Below are 26,409 nucleotides of genomic sequence, written 5' to 3'. Positions count from 1 at the left end.
TTACTTGTTCTCAGTAAATAAAGCGATGAATGAAGTTTTATCTTTTCTGCTTAAATAAGAGGACTTAATTGAAACAACTATGCATTTTCTTCTTCTTTTTTTAGATTGCAAGCTTGTTAGACCAACTAGAACAATATAAAGATAATTTGATCAGTAAAAACGAGGAGATACTGCAGCTGAACTTGCAGTTAGAGATGCAAAAAAACCTTAGCACTTCCAGCATCAGCCAGCTTCAGTTAGAGAATGCACACTTGAAGGTAGGTTTCCTTAGCTTTAGCGTGCACTAGCTAAAACTTCAGAGACCTCCTTTCTTGAGTGTTGTGGTCTTCATCTCATGATGTTATAAACAGATACTTAGTTTGTTTCTCTTGTCAAGGGAATATCGCATTACTGTTACAAGGCTAAGGCTGGTTATCATAGAACAAAAACCCCCAATACTCTAGATCCATGTTTATGGCATTATCTTCTACAGTCGTGTGATTTAAATCAAAAGCTTAGCTTTTTCTAGCCCTGACAGATTATGAACTACAGTGTTGCCATTTAGTAAACACTATACAGTTTTGTGTGCATTCCTGACCTCTACAGCCATAGCAAATGGTACAAGTTAGAAAACTGGTTGGTTGTCAGTCTGGCAACTAGAGTGTTCATCTCTTACCTTGAAAGTTGAGAAATGTTGTGGCAATCTAATCCAGTGGTACAAATCTAAACAAAGTAGCTGTAGTTGTGTTCTTGAGTTCTTTAACATTCTAATAAGGAGGAGAATGTTTAAGTAAACCCCTTGGTTCTGTTCTGCCATTAGGTTGGGAGAGAAAGCAAGTCCTTTCTAATGAGATTGCTGTTTTTTCTGATCAGGAGGATCTAAGAAAACTTCATGTGAAGCAAAATCAGGACGTGGGTAGTAGTGATTCCTCAGCTTTGTCATTCCCACAAGCACTACTTAAAGAAAAGAATCAAGAAATTGATCACTTGAATGAGCAGATGAAGAGGCTCCAGCAGGAGCTAGAGAATACTCTGGAGAGTAAAGTAAGAGTACTTACTAGATGTTCATTGCTTGATTTTGAGGGAAGCAAGGTATACGGAATCTTATTGTAAATGAAATCTATTTGATAATTCTCCTAGGAATGCAGAGAGTATTCTGAGTAGCTACCAGCTGAAGTGTGCAATTCTTCCTGCTGTTAAATGTGTGAATTAATGCCTGCGTGATTCAGAAGAAAAATGTAATTTAAACTCTATGTGCAATAGGAATTCTGCCTACATACAGTAATAGTCAGATCTTATCCTTTTGCTTAGGTTATGGAAGACCAAAAATCTGAAATTGAAGAACTCCGATCACTTGTCGAGCACCTTCGCGGTGACCAGGAAAGGCTGCGTAAGGACAAAGATGAAGAGGTAGAGCAACTCCATGGAATAATTGAGAAGCTTCAAAAAGAGCTGGCACAGTTTGGACCAGTATGTCACGAAGTTAGTGACAACCAAGATGATCGCTATCAACTTGCATTGGGAAAGCCAGTGGAAAACCTTCAGAATGAGTTGAGGAAGGGACTGGTGGATTGTCAGGGGGATATTGATCCAAACAGAAGAAATGCATTGCTACTCTCCAAAGTGAGAGAACTTCAGGAGGAAGTCGAGCTTGTCTCAACTGCTAGAGAAGCTCTGCAGCAGCAACTGGAAGAGAAGGAATCGCAGTTCAAAATGGAAGTGGAAACTTTGGAGAAAAAATGCCAAAAATTACGAGAGTCATCAGAGCAGCACATTGCAGAGCTAACCTCTCTGAGAATACGTACGATGCACTTCAGGAAGAGTACAGCCTTTTCCAAACACGTTTTTCTGAGAGAGAGGTTGAAGCAAGGACGACAACTTCTCGCATTCAAGAACTTGAAGATACTGTGAGACAAAGGGAAGCAAATATTCGAGAGAAAGATGTGCAAATGAAGACAATGGCAGATCAAAGAGAAGCTGACACAACCAAGTTGCAGTACTTAACAAAAAAGGCAGCAGAGCTTCAAACTGAGTTGGAAAAGAAAGATGCGAGTCAGGCTCAAGATGTTTATAGTCTTCAGTTAGAAGTTTCTAGACTTGCTTTCCAGGTGCAAGCACTGAATCAGAAAGAAGTAGCTTATCAGAGAGAAATCAATGAACTGCAAGGTAGCACTGCAGAACTGAAAGATCAAATTGAGGCATATGTGAAAGAGCTTGAAGCTTTACGAGTGGAAAGAGGTGAACTTATTTCACAACTGGAGTCGTACAAGCCAAAGGAGCAACGTGATCATGAAGAGACTAACCTTCTCGAGCCCTTCTGCCAGAGAGAAAGAAAAGGCGAAGCCCTTAAAAAAGGAATGGAGGAATTGGAAGAACTGGAAGCAAAAGTTGATCGGTCATTTGCAGTACTGGCTTCCCCTACTGATAAACTGGTACGTGATTTGTTTTTTAATAGTATTACTTGTTTTTTAAAATAATCCAATTTTATGTGTCATATAAAGCCCTATAGTTTATCCTTTTCAGTGCTGTAAGAAAGGGTGAAGATGAATACTGTGGCATAAAAATGGCTGTGGTGAGTCAGTTGAAGGGTCTGTCTATCTTTGTTTAGTTTCTCCAGCAGTGGCTAGAGGTAGATGCCTGGAAGGTCTAAGAACAGGGCAAGGATGCGTGGAAACCTAATCCAGTCAGTTTTTCTGAGCTGGATATGGTTTGGCGCATGGATCCTAAGGTATGTATTGGGTGTAGGTAGCAAGGTGTTGGCAGTGGGGGAGCTGCAGAGGGGCCTCTGAGAATAGGCTGGGGCTGCTCCGTGCTGGGCACGGCTGGTTCCACCGCCGGACACAGCTGAGCCCGACAGCCATGTGCGTGGCACTGCTGCGAAAACATTTAAGAAAGGGCAAAATGCTGCACAGCCAGTGAGGAGGGAGGGGGAGAAAAAGTCTGAGGAACAGCCCATGGAAGAGACCACGCTAGAGCAGATATCTACACTGCAGGGGAGGAGGTAGAGGAGTTTGGAATGAAGGAGCAAAACTGAGCCTGGGGATAAAAGGCAGGGGTGGGCAGGGAAGCTCTTTCAGTGTTTGTCTTTGTTTCTTGTCATCCAACTCTATTTTAATGGCAATAAATTAAATAAATTTTCCCCAAGTCAAGTCTGTTTTGCCCGTGAGAGTATTTGGTAGGTGGTATCCCTGTCTTTATCTCCACCCATGAGCTCTTTCCATCTTATTTCTCCCCATGATCTGTTGAGAAGGGAGAGTGAGGGAGCGGCTGGGTGGGCATCGGGCAGCCAGCCAAGGTCAACCCACCGTGAGCTACTAGGACTGTTTGCCATGCTTTATGGCTGTCTTGGAGAACTACTTGAAAATACTTTGTCATGTATCATGTTTTTTTCGAAGTCTTTATTTAGTGTGACGCTCTATTTTCTGATCTTTCTGAACCATTTGCTCCAGATAACCTAATGTGAACTGTTGGAAAGCAGTAGGACCCAGATGACCTGTTTTTCAGAGCGCTGTAGTTGTCTGTCATATACCAGCTTACTGTCTTTTAAGGCTGGCTTACAGAGGCGATAAGTGTTAGTAAGAGGGCTTACATGAAAAGAGTTTTTGAGTGCATAGGAAGAGAAAAAAGTTAGGTGTCAGGCTTATGTGGATTTTGGGGGTCCTGACTGGCAGTATGATATCGGTATAAAAATCCAAGGTGGTTGACTTATACTTTACTACTTGCCCCTTTGTAGAGGGAAGGGAAGATGGCTTTTCAGCACCAGGTAGAAATGATGGTTTGTTTTGAATTATTGGATTTCCGAGGTAGGCAAAATAACTGAACTTCAATATTGGTATCACTAATGGTAAAAACCTACTTGCAGAGTTACTGTGATGTTACAGAATGTTTCATATTACTTTGCTATTTCACTTCATAGCCCAGCAATCACGACAGGATGCAGTTCTTCATTTTAAAACTTACTCAGTAATAACAGTGGGTTTTCATTAGGCTTTCGTCTGTTATCTTTGAGCTACACTGATGTATTTAGGATGTATCTTATGTAAATTATACTTGAATGCCATCTCTCCTTATTTAAAGAAATGATAGGGTAATTACTCTGTAAAATCACTTATGCTTATTTTTTAAGCAGAAATGAAGAGTGTAGCTATGCAAAACGTGTGATGGTTACTGGTGTCTGTATTCTTATTTGCTTAGAAGTTCTAGTTTGGATCAGTGCCATTTGCCTAGGTGATACTGTACATTCAGGATCTGTCTCAGAAATCCCTCAGAAAAAGGGATCAGGTGGGAATAGCGTTGAAGGACCTATTCAGAATGACATACATCAGACCATTGAATGTATGTATACAAGGCAGCATCAGAGCTTAGCCACCTGACTTCCAGTGTAGTGGTCTACTGGACCATGTTGCTTATACAGATAGTGATTGTTAGATCCCTGTTTAAAGAACATAAATAACTGCCATAACCAAATACAATATGTACCAGATTTACTGGCTGTGTTTTTTATCTGTCTCTATACGTCTCTTTCAAGTTGTAATAGCCACTTAGTAGTAGCAGTAACTCATGAAGGTCAGTTTTCAGCTTTCTGATTTAAATCACATACAGCAACACTGTCTTTCTCTTGTCCAGAATAAGAGTACAGCTGCTTGATCTCAGCTTAGTAATCATTATTTGTTACAAGCTTACATTACCAGAATATGCTGTGTGAGTTCCAGGCGACTGCATTATTTATGCTGTTTGTCATGTAAAATACATATACAGTGTGAGGTGCCTGCACAACTTTAAAATCATAGTTACTGTAGATACAATTTGAGAATGTATGGAAAATATACAGTCTTATATGAATATGGAAACGGCTCACGTAAAAAATTTTTCCTTTGAACACAATGCAGGGAGAGTTAAAGGCTATGAATGCTTCACAGAATGAAAAGAATTTCATTGTAAAGATGGCATCTCATAAAGAAGAACTTAATCCTGAATTAGACTCAGTAAAAAAGGAGTTAGGATTCAGTGAAGAGAGAACTGGTAAAATTTTGAAGGATATAAAGGTATGCCGGAATTCTGGGGGCAGTTAAATCATTTAAAAATCACTTTTCAAGTAGAAACTTAGATTCTGAAATGTTTAAGTTCATGTATATATATTTCCATGTTTAAGTGCTAAAAGTTTTAAAGTAGGTTGAGGAGGGATCATTATCAAAGTTGGAGAATATATTGAGTCAAAATAAGTAAACTACCGTGTCTTCAAGCATTCATTACGATAGACCTTTTCCTATGGATCTAGCTCATCCCATTATAAGGAAAAGTACAGTATTTGGTTTAGAGTATCAACTATCCGAGCAAGATAGCGACCACGAGCCCAAGAGCTGGAGAAGGGGAAAAATAACAATATTTGGGTACTTCTGTTCTAGCACGGATTAGCTAAATGCCATTATACAGAACATCTTCAAAGGAAAAGAAATGACTGCTGCTTGGAGTACCAAGACAGAAAACCCACATGAGATAAAGCAGCTCTTAACCCTAAATGAGAGTTGGTTCAAACTGTTAACATTGAAGAGCCTTTGTATAATAGTGAACATAATGCAAACAAATGCAGCATTAACAGAAGAACAAAGAAACCCCCTACAGTTATTCTTGGGTTCAAAAGTGGGAACAATGTGAAAATTAGGAAATGTATTAAGAAACGAAAAAGCTGGAGGAACAGCTAAAAGGGTAAAGTACTTGCAGCTAGCACTAGGCTTAAAACAGGCTAGGACTCATCAGCTAAGATGGATGATTAACACAAAAGAATTAAGGTGACGGTCTAAAATGAGAGAGAGAATAATTATTCACTGTATCTTACAGTGTATGAGGTATGGAGAATGAAATTAAATTTGCATGGTGGCAGCTTTAAAACAAGCGAAAAGAAATATCCTTTCAAACAGTACATCATTTAGACTCTTAGCCACAGAATCTAAGAGGTCAATAGAGTAATTTTATCTTAAAATGACTTAGATGAAGCGATTGAAGGAAAAATCAACCAAGAGCTGTCAAACAGAAAGATGTTGACTGCGTATGTGGCCTGGGACGTGTAGACTTTGGATTGCAGGGAGCTGGGCAGGCATGCTTGGGGAGGTACCACTTTGCAAGGACAGGGCAAAGCTCTGCTGCCGACAGGGTTCCTTTGCAGAAAGATCGTTCTAGTCCTGTTAAACCTTCCTTGGGATGATGGCGGTAAAAAGGGCAGCAAGGAGGGAAAACAGACCCCTCTTAAAGCAGTGAGTGGGCCAGCTTGGGAGGGGGCTTTAAGAGGAAGCAGTGCCTGGGGCCCTGAAGATGAAAAAGTGGAGGGAACAAGGCAGCCAGACCTTCTGCATCAGTTGTGGAGGCATTAGAAGAGAAGCTGCAGCTTGGCATGCTCAGTATATGTTCTGGAGTCTCCCTTCTGCCGCAGAAGAGGCACGGCCTTTGCCATGAGCACACCTGTGCCTATTTTCCCTTGGGAATTTCTATATTAATGGCATCAGTAAGCCCTGGAATTACAGCGAGTTGGACACTAGCCTTAGGGTTCCTTAATCACTTGGTGATGGCACACTGGCTCCCTGAGGTTCTAAGGATGAGGGTAAAGGTGTGTTCATGATGCGGTTCAGAGATGTTCCATTGGGATGTCAGCCTCCAGGTGGAGTGAGTAACAGGTTTAGAGGCTGACAGACAGCAAAAAGGTTTGACTCCTTGACTTCTGGAGCAAGCAGCGGGACTTGTTGCAGAGTCACTGGTTTCAACAGGAGCCTTCCCATGGTGTCTGTGACGCACCTTCTTGTTGAAAAGAGCATTAAGGTGATAGAAAAAGAACAATAACTTGAAGAGGCCTTGGGAAGGGAAGAAAGCTGACTAGATGAGAGCCCTTGTAGCAAGGTAGGCAGGAGCTGACTAGATGAGAGCCCTTGTAGCAAGTAGGCAGGGATGTATCTACACACTCCATGGCACAGTATTGACATTATTCAGATGTCTCTGCAGTTTGAAGGTGGAAGTCTAGCCTTGGCCTGGTCAGTGACCGTGCCCTCACATTACCGGAAAGATGCTGGAAGGGTTCTGTGGCCATTCAGATAGCCAAGTCCTCAGGCTGGAGAATAGCTAGTTCTGTGCAAGGATCACAAGAACTGAGGAAGGCGGACTCCTGTTGTGTCCATGCTAGCTGGGTCTCCCTGTTGGCCTCTGCCAGAGATCGTGGTTGGGTAGAAAGACTTTGGTCTGACCTAGCGTATCTGTTTTTACAGAGTCAGAGTTTGAGAAACGGTCTGCAGTGTTGCTGATCAGCAGAGACCTAAGTCTGTTGTTTGGTGCTTGGAAAAATAAAAAAAATAAAATAATAATAATAAAAAAAGGGTAGAGTACCCCCTGTGGGAACAGGACACTGAAAGGTACAAGTACGGCCTTACCAAAATTTAGGAGAAGGCATGTTGGTATGTATGGCTGCTGTGTGTCTTGCATGATGGGATATGGGAATCTATATTGCTCTTCCCTCCAGTGACTAGAAGTAGATGGTCGACAGTTTCTCCTGCATTGAAATGGCAGACACAGAACCATCTGTAGACTTCTTAACCGTTTTTCCTGGTGCCCTGGGTCAGGAACCAAACCTTAAGATAGTTCAGGAGATCTGTCCAGTTAGGAAAGCAACAGGTTTTGATTTGTATTTATGTGAAAGTAGGAAGGTTATCTACACAGCTACAAGGATTACCATTTTTTCCTGATTGATACAAAAGTCAGCTCTGCAGAAACACATTTGCTTATTGTACAGATTTTTTTTTTTTCTTCCTCCTATTGATGATATGCTCGTTAAAAAGCCTGGTTAGCTGGCATATAAAATATACTAAAGGGTCAGATCATTTTTACATAAAACCTAGGAATAATAATAGATATGACTATGAAATTTGATAAGATCTCTTTAAATGCGTGTTTTTCAGTTTGTAAAATCGTATTTAAATTCCATTAAACAATTAATATGTGTTATTTCATTGTAGGAAAAAGATGAAGTTACACTTGACTTGACAAGTCACAATATAAATCCAAAAACTCAGATTAAGCAATCACAAGAAAATATCTTGACTCAGGAATTGGACGTGATCAACAACTCTGAAGAGGAGCAAGATTTGAAAAAGCATTGCCAGCAAATGTTGGAAATTCATCAAACTCCTGATTCTCCAAAACACAATTTGAACGTAGGCAAAGACAATTCAGAAGACTTCCAGAATTTCATTGCAGGTATGGCTTCATGGGGCTCACCTGAGATTGTGAGAAAGCAAGATATAAGCACAGAACTTCAACCAGTGCTTCATCTGACGCCCTTTTCGGAAGTCGAAAGCACAGATTTTGAAATGATGCACACCAGGTCATCCGTGCAAGAAGATAATTCTGTATTGCTGGGATATTCTAACCTGTATGAAAATGGCAGTGAGGAAGCAGGAGTGGGAGTAGATAGAAAATCTCCAGCTTTCTCTGAAAGCACCTACTCTGTTGATGATGACCAAGATATGGAGAAGATTTTGGTAAGTGATATTTCATGTCTGATTTCATTCTAATTAAACAAGACCGCTCAGCTCTGTCCCCCTCGGATCATTGTTGGGCCATTGGATCCAAGGAGTAGGAAGTTACACACGAAGAGGGGTAGTAACGTTCTGGACGTACGATTGTTAGTTCCTCTCTCACTGTCAGATAGTGGAGCAAATTCTGGTCTGTGTTAAAACACTGTTTACCACTGCTTCTAATAATTGAAAACAGTCTTCCAAAACCTAAAATGGAGCAATAAGCTGCTTACAGCAGGCTTCGCGTCCTGCACGTCTATACGCTGCTGATGTGGTGTCAGTAAAAATACGGGTATTGCTCTTGTGCTCTGATAACTGATAAATTTGTGATAATACTTCGTGTGTTGAGTAATTGAGCTAAAGTAATTGAGCTAAAACCTGTAAAACCTTTTTGCTACCACGGTACTCAATTTACTGTAACAGTTCTCCACTTACGAATATCTGTCGTTGAATGTTAGAAGAGACCGTTTCAAAATTGGAGAAGAGAGGTTTTTCTTTTTAATGGAAATATTTTATATATTTGTGTCTGTATCATTTCACGGGAAGATAAAGTCTGTATTTCAGAAAATTAATTTTCAGTTGTATATTTTTGTGCCTTGCTCTTGAAGGGCAATTAATTATAAATACGTGTCTGTCTCTTAAGACTAATGAAAGGGAGAAAAAAATGAGGTGGAATGGGTTCCAAAGAGCACCAATGTTGCATTCATCGTGGTATTTGCCATTTCTACCACTATGATCAAGTAGGCATTTGCTAAAATCTGCACTAGTAACAAAGTTATTATAAATGCAGAAAACTCTATAGCTGGATTCAGAAAACTAAATTAATGTGAAAAATTGTTTCCAAGCAGATGAGAGAAGCTGATAATCTAACTTTAACCCCTTCTGAATTACAAGATGATGTAAGATCAAGAGTATCTGCCATAGATGCGATGAGCGATGGATATGGCAGCAGTAAGTTTAACTTTGTAGACTCCTTTCACCTTTTGTTAACTTCAGTATAAAAATATTGTAAGGTTTCCTCTTTCTCCCGTTTTCTTTTACTGTAGATCTTTTATTTGAAAGCTATGCCTTTCTCAGGTGGTTCTTTGTTTAGAAAGACTTGTATATTTGTGCTAGTGGAAGTCTGCTTTTACCTTTTCATCTTTATATACTGAAAAGGAGGCATGGGGTTTTGGTGAGTCCAGACTTTACAACACTTTCTCTGGTGCTAAAGGCAACTTACAACCTTTTTACTTGTTTAAGTTAGTTGAGATCTCAACCAACTAACTTCAGCTGACCCTGCTTTCATAGTAGCAGAAGAAATCATGGTTATTTTGCAAACGATTATGCTGGTTTCAAATTCTTTTCACCTTTGTAACACTTGCGGGGGCGGGGGGGGGCTGTCTCTGTCTTCAGATACCAGCTCAAATTTGGCAGCTAAACTAAAGCAGGAGCTACAGACGTCAGACCACCTAGATGCTAGTTTCATGGCCTATCTGCGGTACCGTGGAATCTTTCCAGATATTATGGAATCAATGAGAGAAAAGGAAATACTTTCACCACAGCTGAAGGTAATATATGATTAATATAAGCATACCAGCAAATTAAAACTGAAACAGCGAAAATGAAATGCTAATATGAAATAGTTAGCTGCTACCTTTACACTGTAAACGGTTCTGTAATCGTTTAAACTTCAAGTTGATTATGGTTCTTGAGTCATTTTTGCATCTCTCCTGTGACAAATTTACTGACATTTGTCTTGCTTGTGCTTGCTAGAATTGAAAAAGTTTTGCTAGGACAGCACCGGTGATGTTCCAGAATGTAGCGGTACAAGGACTGATTGATCTGATCTATGGGTTTGTCTTGGAGGCTTTACAGAAAGCTGTTTCATAAATAAGCGTAGCTAGCTGCCATTGTGCTCCCCTGCCTATTCTTATCATTCTGATATGATGGAGAGCTGTGGAAACGCCACTGCAAGGTGTGGAGGGATCTTTCAGAGTCAGTTCAAGGAGCATGAAGAAGACTGAGCAGTGATTTGCTTGTTCTAGTCAGTAAGGCAAGTTTAAGAAAGTATATGCCTGGGACTCTTTGCTTTGGTGCTTGCAGCTGAATGAGCTCTCAGGAATTCCAGCTGGTGAAAAGGAGAAATTCAGTGCTCCAAATCACCTCATCTGTGAGGCTGGTGAGGAGTACGTGGGTAAGTGCAGTAGGAAACAGGGAGTTTGGATACTTGAAGAAACTTGAGTAATAAGAAACTGGAAGAAATACACTTCCTAGAAAGTGAATGCTGCCTCCTAAAATGTTTAGCAGATTCTTTCAGCTTGCTCAGCAAAATGAAGGAAGATGTGTGCAATGAAGGAAGGCTGTGCAAGGGGAGGGTAAGCCTGAATTCAAACTCAAGCTGACACAAGTAACTCACAAGATGAAGGAGACTGGACCTTCATCTCTGCTCAAGGCAGAAGGAAGAACCTTCCTCCATCCTCTGAAGTGCCCCTTCATAACAGACATGACGCTCTGGGGTTGGAGAATGAAGAGCACATTGAGTAACTGACATGATCCAGGAAAAGCCAACCATGCAAAGTTGAAGCAACCGCTCACTCGCGTTAGAACCAGTGCCACCAGAAAAGCACATAAAGTATTAGTAATTGAAGATTCCTTACTGAGAGGCACTGAAGCACCCGTTTGCTGTCCAGACAATTTCTCTAGAGAAGTTTGCTGCCTACCAGGAGCTATTCGTGACATCACTGAAAGGCTGCCAAGCCTGGTGAACCCTACAGATTATCATCCGCTCCTACTGTTCCATGTAGGGTCTAACAATACTGTAACAAGGCAACTTGGAACCATCTGTCCTGGTTTTGGCTGGGATAGAGTTAATTTTCTTCCTAGTAGCTGGTATAGTGCAGTGTTTTGGATTTAGTAGGAAAAGAATGTTGATAACACCCTGATGTTTTCAGTTGTTGCTAAGTAGTGTTTATACTCAGTCAAGGATATTTCAGCTTCTCGTGCCCAGCCAGCAAGAAGGCTGGAGGGGCACAAGAAGCTGGGAGGGGACACATCAGGACAGCTGACCCAAACTGGCCAAAGGGATATTCCATACCATACGATGTCATGCCCAGTATATAAACTGGGGGGAGTTGGCCGGGAGGGGCGATCGCTGCTCAGGAACTAACTGGGCATCAGTCGGCGAGTGGTGAGCAATTGCATTGTGCATCACTTGTTTTGTATATTCTAATTCTTTTAGTATTGTAATTTTATTAGTAGTATTTCCTTCCTTTCTGTCCTATTAAACAGTCTTTATCTCAACCCACGAGTTTTACTTTTTTCGATTCTCTCCCCCATCCCACTGGGTGGGGGGAGTGAGCGAGTGGCTGCGTGGTGCTTAGTTACTGGCTGGGGTTAAACCACGACACCATCAAAAGAGACTATGTGTCCCTCAGATCAATGTTAAAAGGATTGGGAGCAGAGGTGGTGTTCTCCTCTGTCCTCCCAGTGAGAGGAAGGTGTCCAGGACGGAGGACATAAACAGGTGAATGCCTGGTTGTGTAGCTGGTGCTATACTCAAGGTTTTGATTTCTGTGATCATGGATATCACCTTTGAGAAGGCCGGGTCTGTTGAGAACTGATGGGATTCACCTGACCAAGTGGGACGAGAGCGTCTTCACCACTAAGCTGGCCAAACCTATAAGGAAAGCTTTAAATTAGAGTTAGCGGGAGAAGGGGATGGAGTTTTGAGCAACAGAAAAGAGCCAGGGGCTGCTGATGTATTAGGAACCAACGGGGAAACGCCTGTGAAATGCCTCAAAGAAACTGGGGCTTGTTCCTCCAAAAAGGTGACACAGTCAACAGCCCAAGTGAAGTGCATCTATACCGGTGCACATAGCATGGGTAACGAACGGGAGTTGGAAGTCACTGTGCAGCTAGAAAGCTACGATCTAATTGCTGTCACTGAAACTTGGTGGGACAAATCACACGATTGGAACGATGCAGTTGATGGCTATGAACTGTTCAGAAGAGACAGGCAAGGAAGGAGAGGCAGCGGGGTTTCTCTCTATGTTAGAAAAAGAAAAAAAAAAAAAGGATTGATAGTACAGAGCTGTCTTTGAAAAAGAGAGTAGAGTCAGGATGCTGGATTTTGGGAGACCAAGCTTTCAGTTGTTTAAGGAATTTGTGGATGGGACTACCTGGGAAACTGCCCTCAGGGATAAAGGAGCAGAACAGAGCTGGCAGCTATTTAAGGACATCTTTCTTAAAGCACCAGAGCTTTCGATTCCCATGTGTAAGAAATAAGGTAAGGAAGGCAGGAGACAAGCGTGGCTGAGTAAGGCCCCCCTGGTCGAACTAAAGTGTAAGAAGGAAATGCACAGGCAGTGGAACCAGGGATATGTAACCTGGGAAGAATATAGGGATGCTGCCTGGATGTGTAGGGATGGGATCAGAAAAGCTAAGGCACAGTTGGAGTGGAATTTGGCAAGGAACGTGAGGAAGAATAAGAAGAAGGGCTTCTCCAAGTACATTGGGCAGAAAAGGAAGATTAAAGAAAATGTGTGTGTACACACACGATGAATAAGACAGGAGAGCTAGCGACAACCAACAAGGCTGAGGTACTCAACAACTTTTTTTGCCAAATTTTCACTGGCAATCAATCTCACATCTTAAGTCCCTGAACCTCAAGGCAGGGACTCGGGGAATGAAGTCCCTCCCATTGTAAGAGAAGATCAGGTTCAAGACCACCTGAGGAATCTGGACATACACAAGTTCATGGGACCCGAAGAGATGGATCCCAGGGTCCTGAGGGAATTGGCAGATGTATATGCTAAGCCACTCTGGAGAAAAGGGAAACATCACATCCATTTTTTTAAAAAAGTAATAAAGAGGACCCTGGGAACTACTGACCTTTCAGCTTCACCTCAGTGCCCAGTAAGATCATGAAACAGATCCTCGTGGAACTTCTATTGAAGCATATAGAACACAGGAAGGTGATTAGATACAGCCAACATGGCTTCACCAAGGGCAAATTGTGCCTGACTAATCTGGTGGCCTTCTATGATAGAGTGACTGTATCGGAGGACAAGGGAAGAGCAAATGTTGTCATCTACCTGGGCTTCTGTAAGGCCTCTGATATGGTGTCCCCCCCCAACATTCTTGCCTCTAAATTGGAGAGATATGGATTTGATGGGTGGACTGTTAGATGGATAAGGAATTGGCCAGATGGCTGCGTCCAAAGAGTTACAGTCAACATCTCAATGTCGAAGTGGAAACTAGTAATGAGTAGTGTTCTTCAAGGGTCCGTACTGGGGCCAATACTATTTAATATCTTCATTAATGACACAGACAGTGGGATTGAGCGCACCCTCGGCAAGTTTATGGATGACACCAAGCTGAGTGGTGCAGTTGATTCACCTGAGGGAAGGGATGCCATCCAGAGAGACCTGGACAGGCTGGAAGAGTGGGCCCACGTGAACCTCATGAGGTTCAACAAGGCCAAGTGCAAGGTCCTGCACCTGGGTCGGGGCAACCCCCAGTATCAATGCAGACTCAGGGATGAAGGGATTGAGAGCAGCCCTGCCGAGAAGGGCTTGGGGGTACTGGGGGATGAAAAGCTGGACGTGAGCCGGCAATGTGCACTCGCAGCCCAGAAAGCCAACCGTATCCTGGGCTGCATCAAAAGAAGCGTGGCCAGCAGGTCGAGGGAGGTGACTCTCCCCCTCCACTCTGCTCTCGTGAGATCCCACCTGGAGCACTGCGTCCAGCTTTGGGGTCCCCAGCACAAGACAGACATGGGACCTGTTGGAGCGGGTCCAGAGGAGGGCCATAAAAATGGTCAGAGGGCTTGAACACCTCTCCTATGGAGAGAGGCTGAGGGAGTTGGGGTTGTTTAGCCTGGAGAAGAGAAGGCTCTGAGGAGACCTTATTGCGGCCTTTCAGTATATAAAAGAGGCTTATAAGAAAGATGGAGAGGGGCTTTTTACCAGGGCCTGCAGTGACAGGAGAAGGAGCAACAGTTTTAAACGGAAAGAGAGTAGATTTAGATTGGATATAAGTAAGAAATTCTTTACAATGAGGGTGGTGAGGCGCTGGAACAGGTTGCCCAGAGAAGCTGTGGATGCCCCATCCCTGGAAGCGTTCAAAATTAGGTTGGACGAGGCTTTGAGCAACCTAATCTCATAAAAGATGTCCCCATGCCCGTGGCAGGGGAGTTGGACTAGATGATCTTTAAAGGCCCTTCCAACCCAAACCGTGCTATGATTCTGTATCTAAAAAATTAATAATTCTCAAAGAGCATAGTTTCATAGCCTTCATGGAAGAAATGAATTTTACCTTAAGAAACAGAATTTTTTTATTTAGTTTCTTTTGTGGATCATCAATCTAGACTTTACTGGCTGTAAGATCTGAGTGCATATTCCAGTACTGAATGTTTGGTTTGAACACTTTAGTGTGCTTCTGTTGTTAATATTTACTAAAGGTTTTCATTGTTTAGCATTGGCTCTTGAAATAATCACTATTTTGATTCCGGTGACAGAAAAGCAACTCAAGTTGGTTCAAAAGTTAAGTCATTCAAAAAAGTGCGAAGAAAGAATATCAGGAGTTAAAGAAAAGTACTCTGTATTGTTGTTGTTAAAGTGAGTAGCAATGAGGAACAGCTCCACGTCAAGGCTGGGATATTTCGGATGAGATCTATGCAGAAAAGGACTTAAATCCCCAGTGACCTTCCTTGAAAAGAGACCAGGAAACATCTGTGCATGATGTAATAGTTTGTGAACAGGGAATTTATTTAAAAGAGATTATTTTGCCTGACAATGTCAGAGCAAACAATTTCCACTGTGTAAATTATTAAGACTGATTATTTTGGGAGATGTTATTTGTACCTAATCTGCTAAATTAAGCCAAGGTTGTCTAAATACGTAATTCAGTTTTCTGGCATCGCTGGGGTTTAGTCACGTGGCTTCAGACTTGACAGCAATTAATTTATTCCCAGGAAAGTTAGCTAAATAGTTCAGAAACAACAAAGATAAAGTACGGTCCTTTGGCTTAATGGCATATTAGCGTGTTGATGTACGCAGCACTAAGATGCGTTGGCTGAGGCTGCCATTTGACCTTAACATTGTGAATACAGTATTTAAGAATACAGTGGCCACTGTAGTCTTTAATATTGACCTCAGTTGTTAGGAGATAAAAATTCTCTGGTAACTGTTGGCTCATTCTATATGTGTGTGTGTAGATGTGTATTCTTAGTTTATTAAGCATGCCAAGTAGCAGGGCAGACCTGCGTGCCTTTGGCTGTATCACAGCCTTATTTCACAGAGCCGCCTTATTTTTGTTGTCTAGTGCTATCCCATCCAACTCTTACACTGTCAGGATGCTGATGCCTGTTTCCTAATATTATGCATTATCCTTTTTTTTTTCCTTCTCAGACCGTGCTGAAGATGGTGTACGAGGAGAGCCGCAAAATATTGGCTTTGTCAGAAAGTCCCTTTGGTTTTAGGGAGCTGAAAAATGTTCATCAGACCAGAGCGGCGATGGAGGGATGGCAGAAGGAGGGCTTAGCCTTGCTGGATGCTATACAGTCGCTGAAAGATTACCTTAGCAAGGTGGCAGATAGAGGAGACAAGGTATGACAAGAAAAATATCCTTTAAAGCAAGGTAACCAGTTTTTTATATATATGGACATGTATATTGTTATGCAGTTAGCGTGTGTGTGTACATATATGTATGAGGAGCAAGGGACTTTCTGAGATTTGAACAGACCTCTTTAAATACCTTTGGTCTGCTTAAATTAACAGATAGGTATACTCTTACACGGTAATGATATGAAAGACAGTGGGTTAGAGATTGAGAGAGATGCCGTTTTTAAAAAAAAAAAAAAATTATTTTTAACAGGACTTTTCAGGTATTGCTGCTGACTGGAGAGGAGAACTTCTGCAAGCGGTACAGAGCGTGTTTGAGAAGGAGAGAAACGTGTTGCAAATTGACTTGAAGTCTCACTTCTCCAATCCTGGGTCTGGTGATGAAGGTTCATTAGTGGAAAAACTGGAATATATCATGAAACAACAAGTAAGAAAACCTCTTAAAGTGTTATGCTCATAAATCACTTCTTTTATTCCCTGATATTTTTTTAAGGTTTTCACAGTTTTACTACTTCCGTTGTTATAATCTTATCTTGTGCATTAATCCAGGTTGTGCGGGATCAGTAGGCTTTTATAGTCTATGTTTTGGTACCGTTTTTCTCAAACTTTGTATATTGTGTTACAAAGCTTCTTGATTATTTTAGCTGGCATCCAGAAAGATTGTGATAGTGAAAAGGAAATAATTGATAAAAAGGGAAGGAGGGGAAGAATTCTACCTAGAGCTTCACAGACCTCTCTTGCAAAGGGTATATATTGAGCTAACTCTGCATCTGGGATTTTTTGCTGATAATATTTAATTTTTATGTTCCGACCAGGTGGTTTGTAGTAACTATTACGTATAAACTATTATTAATAACTATTATTCTATTTGGAAGCTGGTGAAGTGGGGTTTTCCTTTGTTACTTAGTGTTAACATTTTGCATTAATATGAAGCATGAACTTAGTCATTTGAAGTGCCTCCATATAAAACTTGTACGGCAAGGGTTTCTCTAGGGTTTATCTTTGTAGAAAATACGGGAATAGCCTTGTAGATTTAATAGGACTTGGTTTGTTTTCAGGAGGAACAGAGGCAGATGGTTGTAGAGCACCTTTTCTCCTCAGACCGGAATAGCTTGCTCTCTGAAATACAGGACCTCCGAGCTCAGCTACGTATGACACATCTTCAGAATCAGGAGAAGCTACAGCAGTTGCAGGAAACCCTTACCAATGCAGAAGATCATGGGAGCAAACAAGAACACCACCTTCGGAGGAAAGGTAGCAATCGCCAAGTTCTTGTTATCTGGTCTTCTACGTCAGTTCTTTCCTTTTCCTTTTAGAAGATAAAAGGCAAAAAAAGATTGTTTTGCAAAGGAGCCGATGCTGTACAATTCTTCAGTTTTACTAAGGCACTCAGGTTTCCTACCATTTTAGCAGAGGAAGGAATTCTTCTTCATTCTAATATTAGTAGTTAAGAAAAATCTGTGAAAAGCAAAGAGAAGCTTTAAAATAACCCAAAGCAATAGAAGTGAAGGGTGACTCTTTGTTAAATAGTGTATACGTGTAGAAAACCCATCAAGGATAGTAAAATACCCTTGTTGGTTTTCAGGAAATTCTTTATGTATATGTTTGCTAGTAAATGGATGGGTTTGCTTAATGAGGTTGAGAATCCTTTAGTAACAGGTTACTTACAGTATATCGCAGTAGCTCTCGTAGTCTCACCCAGCTTTCACGTTCTTCTCACCTTGCCTGGTCCGCTAGCAGCAGAGCTGTACCATATATGTGCATCTTTCTGCTGATTCATCTCGTGTTTGAAAAGAAATGAATTCTCCAGAGGAGAACACTTTAATACAGCTGGTGTGTCCCCCCCCCAGCCCCAATTTGAACCAGTGTAAGTGATAACATATTGTCAAGTTCTCTGTAATACAAGTAACTGTTAACATTTTCTTATCCTAGTTGAATTATTAGAATACAAGCTTCAGCAGGAAAAATCTGTCGTAAGTGACTTGCACAGCACCCTGTCTGAAGAGCAGAAGAGAGCCTCTGAAACGTGTGATCTCTTGAATCAAGAAAAAGCAGCCCTGAAATCAGAGCTTTATGAAAGTAAGCAAGAGAACGAAAGGCTGCAGAAATCCCTAGAAGAGCTTCAGAGGGAAATAAACCAGTTACGGTGAGAAGCAGATTTATTCATTTATTTTATTTTATTTTATCAACGGGTCTGAAAGAGCTTTATAGTCATTGGCTCCACAAATGGCTTAGCACTTGGAAACACGAGGAGGAAAACTAACCTCTCTCACTTTTCATGGCTATGTGCATTTTTCTTTACTAACTGCTTAAATTTATTTATTCTTCAATTCAAATTTGCATATTTACCTTCTCTGTAGCCTTGACTGAGAAGGTTGTGGAAACAAGTGCATATTGCATGGGTGTATTAAAAGTGAACGGACTAGATTGCTGTATCCCTGATGCACCCCACTCCTCCAGCTTTCGTTTTAGTCTTTCAGTTGGTACTTCTGTTTGCCTGTCGTCTTGTGTGTGTTCCCCCTCCCCGCCAGTGTATGCCAATGTTTTTCTTTCCTCTCACAGGACAACAGTTTTGCTCTGCCAGGATAGATAACTTCTCCCTATCTCTTAATTGTTACTAAATAGAGCAATTCTAGCTGTGACTTGAAAACTGACTCTCTTTAGAAAGAGTAGAGGCCATCTTAAAGAAACAAATCCATAGACCAACTCACAAAAAGTAACCCAAAATGTCTTCCTTGCGTTGCTGGTGAAGGATGTTCTGTTCTGAAGATAGACAGAAGTGTCGTTTTGAACTTTGCAGGTTTGAATTGGAAAAAAAAGAAAAGGATTTGACAGCTGCACTTGAAGACTTGCAGAGTGAACGTCTGAAGGAAACAGAGCTCCGAGGTTTGTTTGAAGAACAACAGCTTCAGCATGAGAAGGCAGAAGCTGAAAAGACAAAGGCCTTGGAGGTAATGCCCTGCATCTCAATGCTTCAGTGCTTCAGTTCACCTCCCTTGGTGCATGAAGTTAACTAACAGGTTATTTTTGCAGTCTTTTTCACGTCCAGTGTTTTTTGTTTAATAACTGTTTAAAAAAAAAAACCCCAAACTTCTACTGCATGTGCATAGCGTTTATTTTGTTTTCACAGAATTAAAGCTTTCAGTGACCCTCCTTAATTGCACATGCAGAAGTACGCAAATGTTGTATCCTTTTTTTTTTTTTTTTTTTTTTTCCCTTCATACCCTCTTAGTGTTTTTGGAGCCTTACGCTTTCACGTTTCACATTTGCACCAGTTTTGTACTGCCCCTCGCTGTGTAGGGAGAGCCAGATTCTACAATTGTGTAACTGCACCCTTTATTCCAGAGCAAACGTGCTATGAGGATGTGATGCGTATGATCAACTGAGATTATAAAGAAAACCACCCAATGATACATATGCTTGGCAGAGAGTAACTGGAGCCTTTCCAATATAACATGTATTTTTGGAGATTAACCGAAGTAATTTTGTTCCCTTTCTTCTAAATTGAACAGAAAATAAATGAACAGCTTTCTGACACTGTGATAGCAATGACTCAGTTCTTGTAAAAGGCCTACAGTGACTGGAAAAGGAAGACGACTTAACATAAACCTTTTTTTAACTTAAAAACCAAAACCAAACTCTATCAGATAACTCCAAAACAATCCTAGTTAAATGCCCTAAGTGAGGAAACACAATTCTGACTCTTATTTCCTTGTAGTCTGGCCTCTCACATCATCTTTCTGGTAGGTGTTTAGGTTTGTGGGTGGCTTTTGTTGGGATTTTTGTTACTTCTTGCATGGTAGAACACGGTGCTAACATCCTCCATCTTTTGAAAAGACTGCTCACGCAGGGAAGGCAGGGACCATCTTCGCCAAGGCAAAGAGAAAAGTGCATTGCCCCAGGTGTAGTTGTGCAACGGATTAAACCGGTTCACATAGCCGCAGTTTCGCATTCCCAAATCGTCCCTTGAAGCCCTGCTGTGGAGGAAAGCCGATGCCACTTAGCGTCTGACCTGGCTTTCTACAAGATCGGAGGGAGAGGTGGGGTTAGGGGTTAGGGCAGACCCCCCTGCTTGGAGGACAGCAACGCAAGCTCTGACTGTCTGCGAGCGCCGTGGGACTGCCCCTTCAGTCGCTCCCTTTCCTTCTGAAGAAAGGCTGGCTCCCAAACTGGACCTAGGGATGGATTATTTTTATCGCTCTGTGCTGTGTGCTTTAAACAGATGGGCTGTAAAATCCACAGGTTTTACATCTACTCTTACGGCTTAGATTTTTGGTTCGTTTTAAATCAGCGTGGGTTGTTTCTGCCTCAGATGTCACTTAAGGTGATTGAGCGATGTAAAGAATAGTGATTTCCTAATGAGGGTCTTACTAATTGAAGAAAAAAATAACGTACGGGAAGGTATTTTAACATTACCATCTTTGGCTTTGTTACTTGGTGTCATGTTGCTAACAAGCATGGTTCTGGCACTTGTAATTAGAAAACGAAACTTGTAATTTTAAATCAAACTTTTTAATACCTGAACTACTCTAGTTCAGTCTTGAATTTCCTGGATAAAACAGGAGGTTGAAAATTGCCAAACGCCAGCCTGCCCCACGAATGAGAGTTTGTGCTGGACTATTAATATGTGCTTCCCCCTTTTGAACAGGAGCTGCAGGCTGCCTTGGAGTTGCGGTCGGTGCAGAACAGCCAGCTGGCCGTATCCTTAGAGCACGAGCAAACGGTAAACGATAATCTCCGCAAGGAACTCCAGATCGAGCACTCCCGCTGTGAAGCCTTGCTGTCCCAGGAACAGGCCAAACTGTCAGAGCTACAGAGAAATTTGGATGCTGAGAAAAATCGTTCGGTGGAGCTCCTGAATTCCTTGAATCACGAACGCGTTTTGACAGAACAATTGAGCATGAGAGTGAAAGAAGGTGTTTCTTGTCAGCACAGGGAGTCGCTCCTAGACCAAGCCTTTGTTCGAGAGCTCCCAGCCCGGCTGGAAGAAGAGAGGTCCCGAACTATGGAGCTAGCTGCTATTATTGAGAAAACGCACCAAAAGGCCATTCGTTCCAAAAGGCAGCTAGAAGCCCACATACAGATGTGCCGTGAAGAAACCCAGAAGGACAGAGAGGTCAGTGACAAACTGCGAGCTACGTTGGAATCTCTTCAGACTCAAAAGCAAGAGGTAATCCGTTCCTTAGAGGCCCAGAAGGAAAGAGAGGCGAAGCTGAAAGCTGACTGGGAACAACTGCAGTCGCTCTTCAAGACCAGGAAAGAGCAAGATAAAACCAAGAAAGAGGAAAGAGAGAGCGAGCGAAGACAGCAGCAACAAACAGAGCTACAGAAACAGAAGGACTGGCAGAGAGATCAAGAGAGGCTGGTGAGAATGCCGTTGCAAGTCTTGCCTTGCATTGAAACAGCCGCAAACTGGGATTTAAGCCTGTGGATGGTGTTCTTTAATTGAAATGTTTCCTTCCCTTAAACAAAGCGTTCTGAAAAGTGCATTAGATGAGCTCTTTTCCTGCATTTCTCAAACGCAGCTGTTTTCAGGGGTTTGTGTCTGGGTTTATTGTTGACAGAAGTTGATCTTTACATCTTTGCCTATGCTGGGAATTGCCGGTTGTTAACAGATGGAGAAGAATATGGCTTAAACGCAGAACAGAACCGAACTAGGTTTCATGTCATTGCCCTTATTTTGAGCCCGATTCCCAGTTACGGTTTGCGACCGTATCGATTTCACCCTTCTTGTTTCTCAGCTCCTTCACTTTCATTAGAGGAGGAGGGAGGCTTTGCAGGTTCTCTGGAGACTTGTCGGTCACCACGTCTGGAAATGGACAGGGAAAATGCCCTCTCCCGAGTCATTAAATGGCTTCCTGGTGGCCCTGGCAGGCAGTACTGTAAGCCTTCCCCTATCAGTGGTCTGTGAGTTAAGGAACACTGAGATGGATATGCTAGTTAGGTGTGATGCTTTTATTTGCAGTCTGTGTGTATAAAAAAAAAACAAACCCAAAACACTTACGTGTGAGTATGTATGCATATATACGTGTGTGTATGTATAAGATGCAATTAACTACTACATATTCTGTTCAAATAGCAAAACTTGGAACGGCAACACCAGAGGGATGAACAAAGAATTAAAGAGCTGCAGGAAATACTGGCAATATTGGAAGAAAGAGAAAGAAATCTCCCATCTCCAAACCGTCAGCAAGAACTGTCGTGTACCTTAAACAAAGATCGAAATGCCAAACAGGCCACGACAAAAGAAACTGAAAAATTGCTTTTGCGACAGCAGCAACAACAGCTCGAGAAGATAAGACAGCAGTTGCTTTTTGTAGCTGTGCACCTGAACGAGTTCATATATAAAACTGTAGATAAGTGAGTAGTTGTTCATAAAATAGTAGTTTTCTTTCCATCCTGCTTCTGAACTTGTGTGGGTCATGGCCGAAAGCCCTGTGCTGAAGGGAGCGAGCGGTATATCTGCATACCAGACTTAACCTTGTGTGAAACCATGGTTTCGTGGTGGCAGCAGACTCTGGTTATTGTCATCCCACTGCAGCCATTCCCATCAGAAGCTTGTGTGGCTGTATTTGAACTAGATCTGTGAAGTGACCCTGCTTAAAAAGAACAACTCCAAAAAAAAACCTCCTACTGGAAAGACTCATTTGGTAGTTTGGCAACTGCAGCAGTCGGATTAGAGATCAAAAAACCAGGTTAATCAACACATCTGCAGGTTTAGGATGGGAAGCTTCATTGAGCGTGGCAGGGAAGAGCCAGGGGTCAGGAATGAGTGGCCAAGTAGCAGTAACTTCTTATTTCTTTAGCAGCAGAGTAAAATACTAGTGATGTTTTGCTGCAGCCTGAATTTGCATGGTAGAATTTCAAACGGATATAAAATACAGGCTTCTGAATAAATCCTATGCGGCACTATTTAGAAATTCTGCTCTTAAAAATCAACACGACTTGCTAATTTCTGCGTGTATTCGTAGTATTTTGTGTGATGAATAGTGCATAAGTACAGCCTCAAAACTTAAAGGTCATCCAGTAGGGAAAAGGAATCAAATGTACGTTGACATTACTACAAATCAACCTGATACTGAAAAAGTATTTCTGTTTAACAGAACGGTTAACGATTGGTCTGCATCAAATGATGAAGCTGTAGCCTCTTTACTGCAGACATTAAAGGAACTAAAATCAGATTTATTGTCTCCTCCTGCATCTCAGGTAAGGAAAACAGCATATATTTGTTGATTATCAGTAAGTTGTTCTGTATTCTTTGGGTTGCAGTACACATGTAAGTTGATTGATTGATTCCCCCCCCTTCCTTTTTTGGTAAAACGTTCTGAGGAAAATTGTGTTTTGCCTTGGAGATGGAAAAAAGATGTACTCTTGTACTCACACTGTCGTTATATTAACATATTTTAATATCAGACTCTTGCTTTTTTGTTGTATTGCAGAGTCTGCTTCTGAGAGCATTTTTTTTCCGAGATATGTAATACGTCCAAGGGTATCAGACCCTGGGATGTGTTGCTGCTGCTTCTGTGTGCATCCAGAGACAGGTTTTTTTTCAGCAAATCGTCAAGTAATTTTCAAAAAGCACAATAGTGGTTTGTCACCTCAGGAGGGGTGTTTTGACTGATGTTTGCAGTATTGCACATATTTTATACAAGCCTAGGGTCACCAAAGACTGAGCTCAGGTCTGTTGATCCAAAATACATTATAAAAACATAGCTTTTAGATTCCGTCTTATTCACCAGATAACTTTGCCCTATCATTTACGTCTGTCGTGGTTTAACCCCAGCCAGCAACTAAGCACCACGCAGCCGCTCACTCGCTCCCCCCACCCAGTGGGATGGGGGAGAGAATTGGGAAAAAAAAAAAAACCAAACCCCTCGTGGGTTGAGATAAAGACAGTTTAATAGGACAGAAAGGAAGGAAAAACAATGATAATAATAATAAAATGACAATAATAATACTAGAAGAATTAGAATATACAAAACAAGTGATGCACAATGCAATTGCTCAGTTAGTTCCCGAGCAGCGATCCGCCCCTCCCGGCCAGCTCCCCCCAGTTTATATACTGGGCATGTCATCATGTGGTATGGAATATTCCTTTGGCCAGTTTGGGTCAGCTCTCCTGGCTGTGTCCCCTCCCAGCTTCTTGTGCCCCTCCAGCCTTCTTGCTGGCTGGGCATGAGAAGCTGAAAAATCCTTGACTGAGTATAAACACTACTTAGCAACAACTGAAAACATCAGGGTGTTATCAACATTCTTTTCCTACTAAATCCAAAACACAGCACTATACCAGCTACTGGGAAGAAAATTAACTCTATCCCAGCCGAAACCAGGACAATGTCTTTCTCTTGTAATAAAGAAAGAGATCTTCAACCACATTTCAGCCAAAATTTTCGGATTTAGGGCTAACTAACGGTCTTGGCTCTCATTCGATTCAGCCTCTCTCTCTTCCCTCACCTGCTTGATCGCAGCTCCCCAGAAAACACACCTTTGAGAAAGAGTTCTGACTGTCTGGTACCTGAAGAGGCTTTTGTAACTTCCGTTGTTCTCATGTGCTCTGTAATACAAGCCTGATGTGCGACAAGCTGGCTTGGCATGGTGCAAGCTCTCTCTGTGTCTAACTGCGTACAGAATACAATAAATATTTTCCTTCTGTCGCCTGTGCGGCCACTTAGGTGGTTGCCAAACGGATCATCTCCAGCCTTGAGGAGGGGGATGTAACCTCTTCCTAAGCAGGTATTCACGGAGTTATTTTGGTTAAGCCTTCCTCTCACAAAGCTTGAGAGCCCTCTGCTGTGAACAAAATGCTCGGAGAGCCTGTGGGGGGAACCAGACAACCTTATGGCTCCGTTTAAATCTGACTTAGCAGAACTCCCTCCAGAGCCGAGCTGTTCTTCTGGCTCAGCTCCCTCCAAGTTGTTATTCTACTGGAAAAGAAAAAATAGTTTGGGTTGTTTGTTTTTTCCTCTGATGCCATTAGGTGTTCTGCCTTAGAAACCCTGTTGCAAATGTTTCACAACTTCTGGGTTTTCCAGGCTCTCATCACCATCAATTAGCAGGCCTCTTAGCATTCAGCCCGTGAATGCCATGCAGAATAGCAGTCCCTTCTCTTGTTGGACCAGACTTTGCAATTGCCTCCTCCAGGGACCGTGACCACACTAAAATAAAGGGACTCAAGTTTTCCGACTTAAGTTTTGTTTAACAAAAAAAGAGTTTAGCGGAGCACTCTAAAGACATACGCCTTTCTATAGCTTAGAGAACGGAAACCCTACCGTGATACCTTTTCTTCTGTGGGCACAAACGCTCCCTCCTCTCTGCCCTCTTTTCGGGCTTTGATTTTTTTCAGAATCGCCTTTTGTTTCAGTCTCCTCCCTGAATTTCTCCTTCCTTTAAGGTACTGAACCACATGCTCTGGAGACCAAAGGAATTCACTGCTGTTACCTCCTTGAGTTGCGATAAATTGGGGACTATTAGGGAAACTGGCAAAATGCCAAAAGGGAAAAAATCTGTGCCAAAAGGAATCCGGAGTCAGCTGGTCAGTCAAATGCCAACTGGTGCGGTAGAAATCAAGTGCATAGATGAATCGTGTAGAACTCCTTCCGATATTACAAGTATCTGTTACTGCCTTCAGATTGAGCTTCTGTAGGTCTGTAAAATGCCTAGGACGGTGGGACCATAGTCCTGACTGGGATGCTCGCTGAGGGGGCCGATATAAAGCAGCTTCCCTCCGCTTCAGTACGATACAGATGGGTTTTGTTTCCCACGTTTGAGCTATTTTGAATAATACTTATCCGAAGTGTGTTTTGTATCGGAAGTCCTTACCTCTGCCCTCGTTCTCAAAATGCTCTTCTGTCCCATCTCCGTGTGTGGTATGGCACAACCGCCGTGCCAGTGAAAGCCCTGCGTAGGGAAATCCGTGCTCTCGCTTAAAAAAGTTTCGGTGTAAAAACCTGAAATTGTAGAGAACATCTGTGAATTGGGTAATCAGCACAGGACAAGAGTTTAACTTGGACAGAAAGAAATACCTAATTTAAAAAAAAATACTGGAAGTAGTGTTAGATTCTTGAAGCATTTTTTTTTTTAACTCGTTTTAAATATGCTGAGAAGTGGAGAGCCTTTGCTTTCTGAAATATTAAAGAACCTGCAGAGTCAAACGGGAGGGAGGAGGATTATGTGCCGCGAATGTACGGACAGCATTGGAATCCCCATTTGTTGCTGTATATATTGCAGGCAGTAGAAAGACTTAGATGGCTGTGGTTTATTAAACTTTATAA

General features: G+C 42.0%; 1 protein-coding gene across 1 annotated transcript in view; it reads left to right on the top strand.

Annotated features, from left to right (window-relative positions):
* PCNT (pericentrin) overlaps positions 1–26,409 on the top strand; it is a 102,441-nt gene that overhangs the window by 65,324 nt on the left and 10,708 nt on the right. The window contains 15 exon segments of the mRNA XM_050899943.1: positions 105–257; positions 853–1,023; positions 1,291–1,777; positions 1,780–2,411; positions 7,974–8,498; positions 9,380–9,485; positions 9,930–10,084; positions 15,926–16,123; positions 16,392–16,565; positions 17,197–17,392; positions 18,071–18,284; positions 18,939–19,089; positions 20,787–21,503; positions 22,218–22,498; positions 23,242–23,344. Of these exon segments, the coding sequence (XP_050755900.1) occupies positions 105–257; positions 853–1,023; positions 1,291–1,777; positions 1,780–2,411; positions 7,974–8,498; positions 9,380–9,485; positions 9,930–10,084; positions 15,926–16,123; positions 16,392–16,565; positions 17,197–17,392; positions 18,071–18,284; positions 18,939–19,089; positions 20,787–21,503; positions 22,218–22,498; positions 23,242–23,344 (4,263 nt within the window).

The sequence above is a fragment of the Gymnogyps californianus genome, chromosome 7, assembly GCF_018139145.2.
Source record: "Gymnogyps californianus isolate 813 chromosome 7, ASM1813914v2, whole genome shotgun sequence".
NCBI classification, from domain to species: Eukaryota; Metazoa; Chordata; class Aves; order Accipitriformes; family Cathartidae; genus Gymnogyps; species Gymnogyps californianus.
This window is presented reverse-complemented; position numbering and strand designations above follow the sequence as displayed.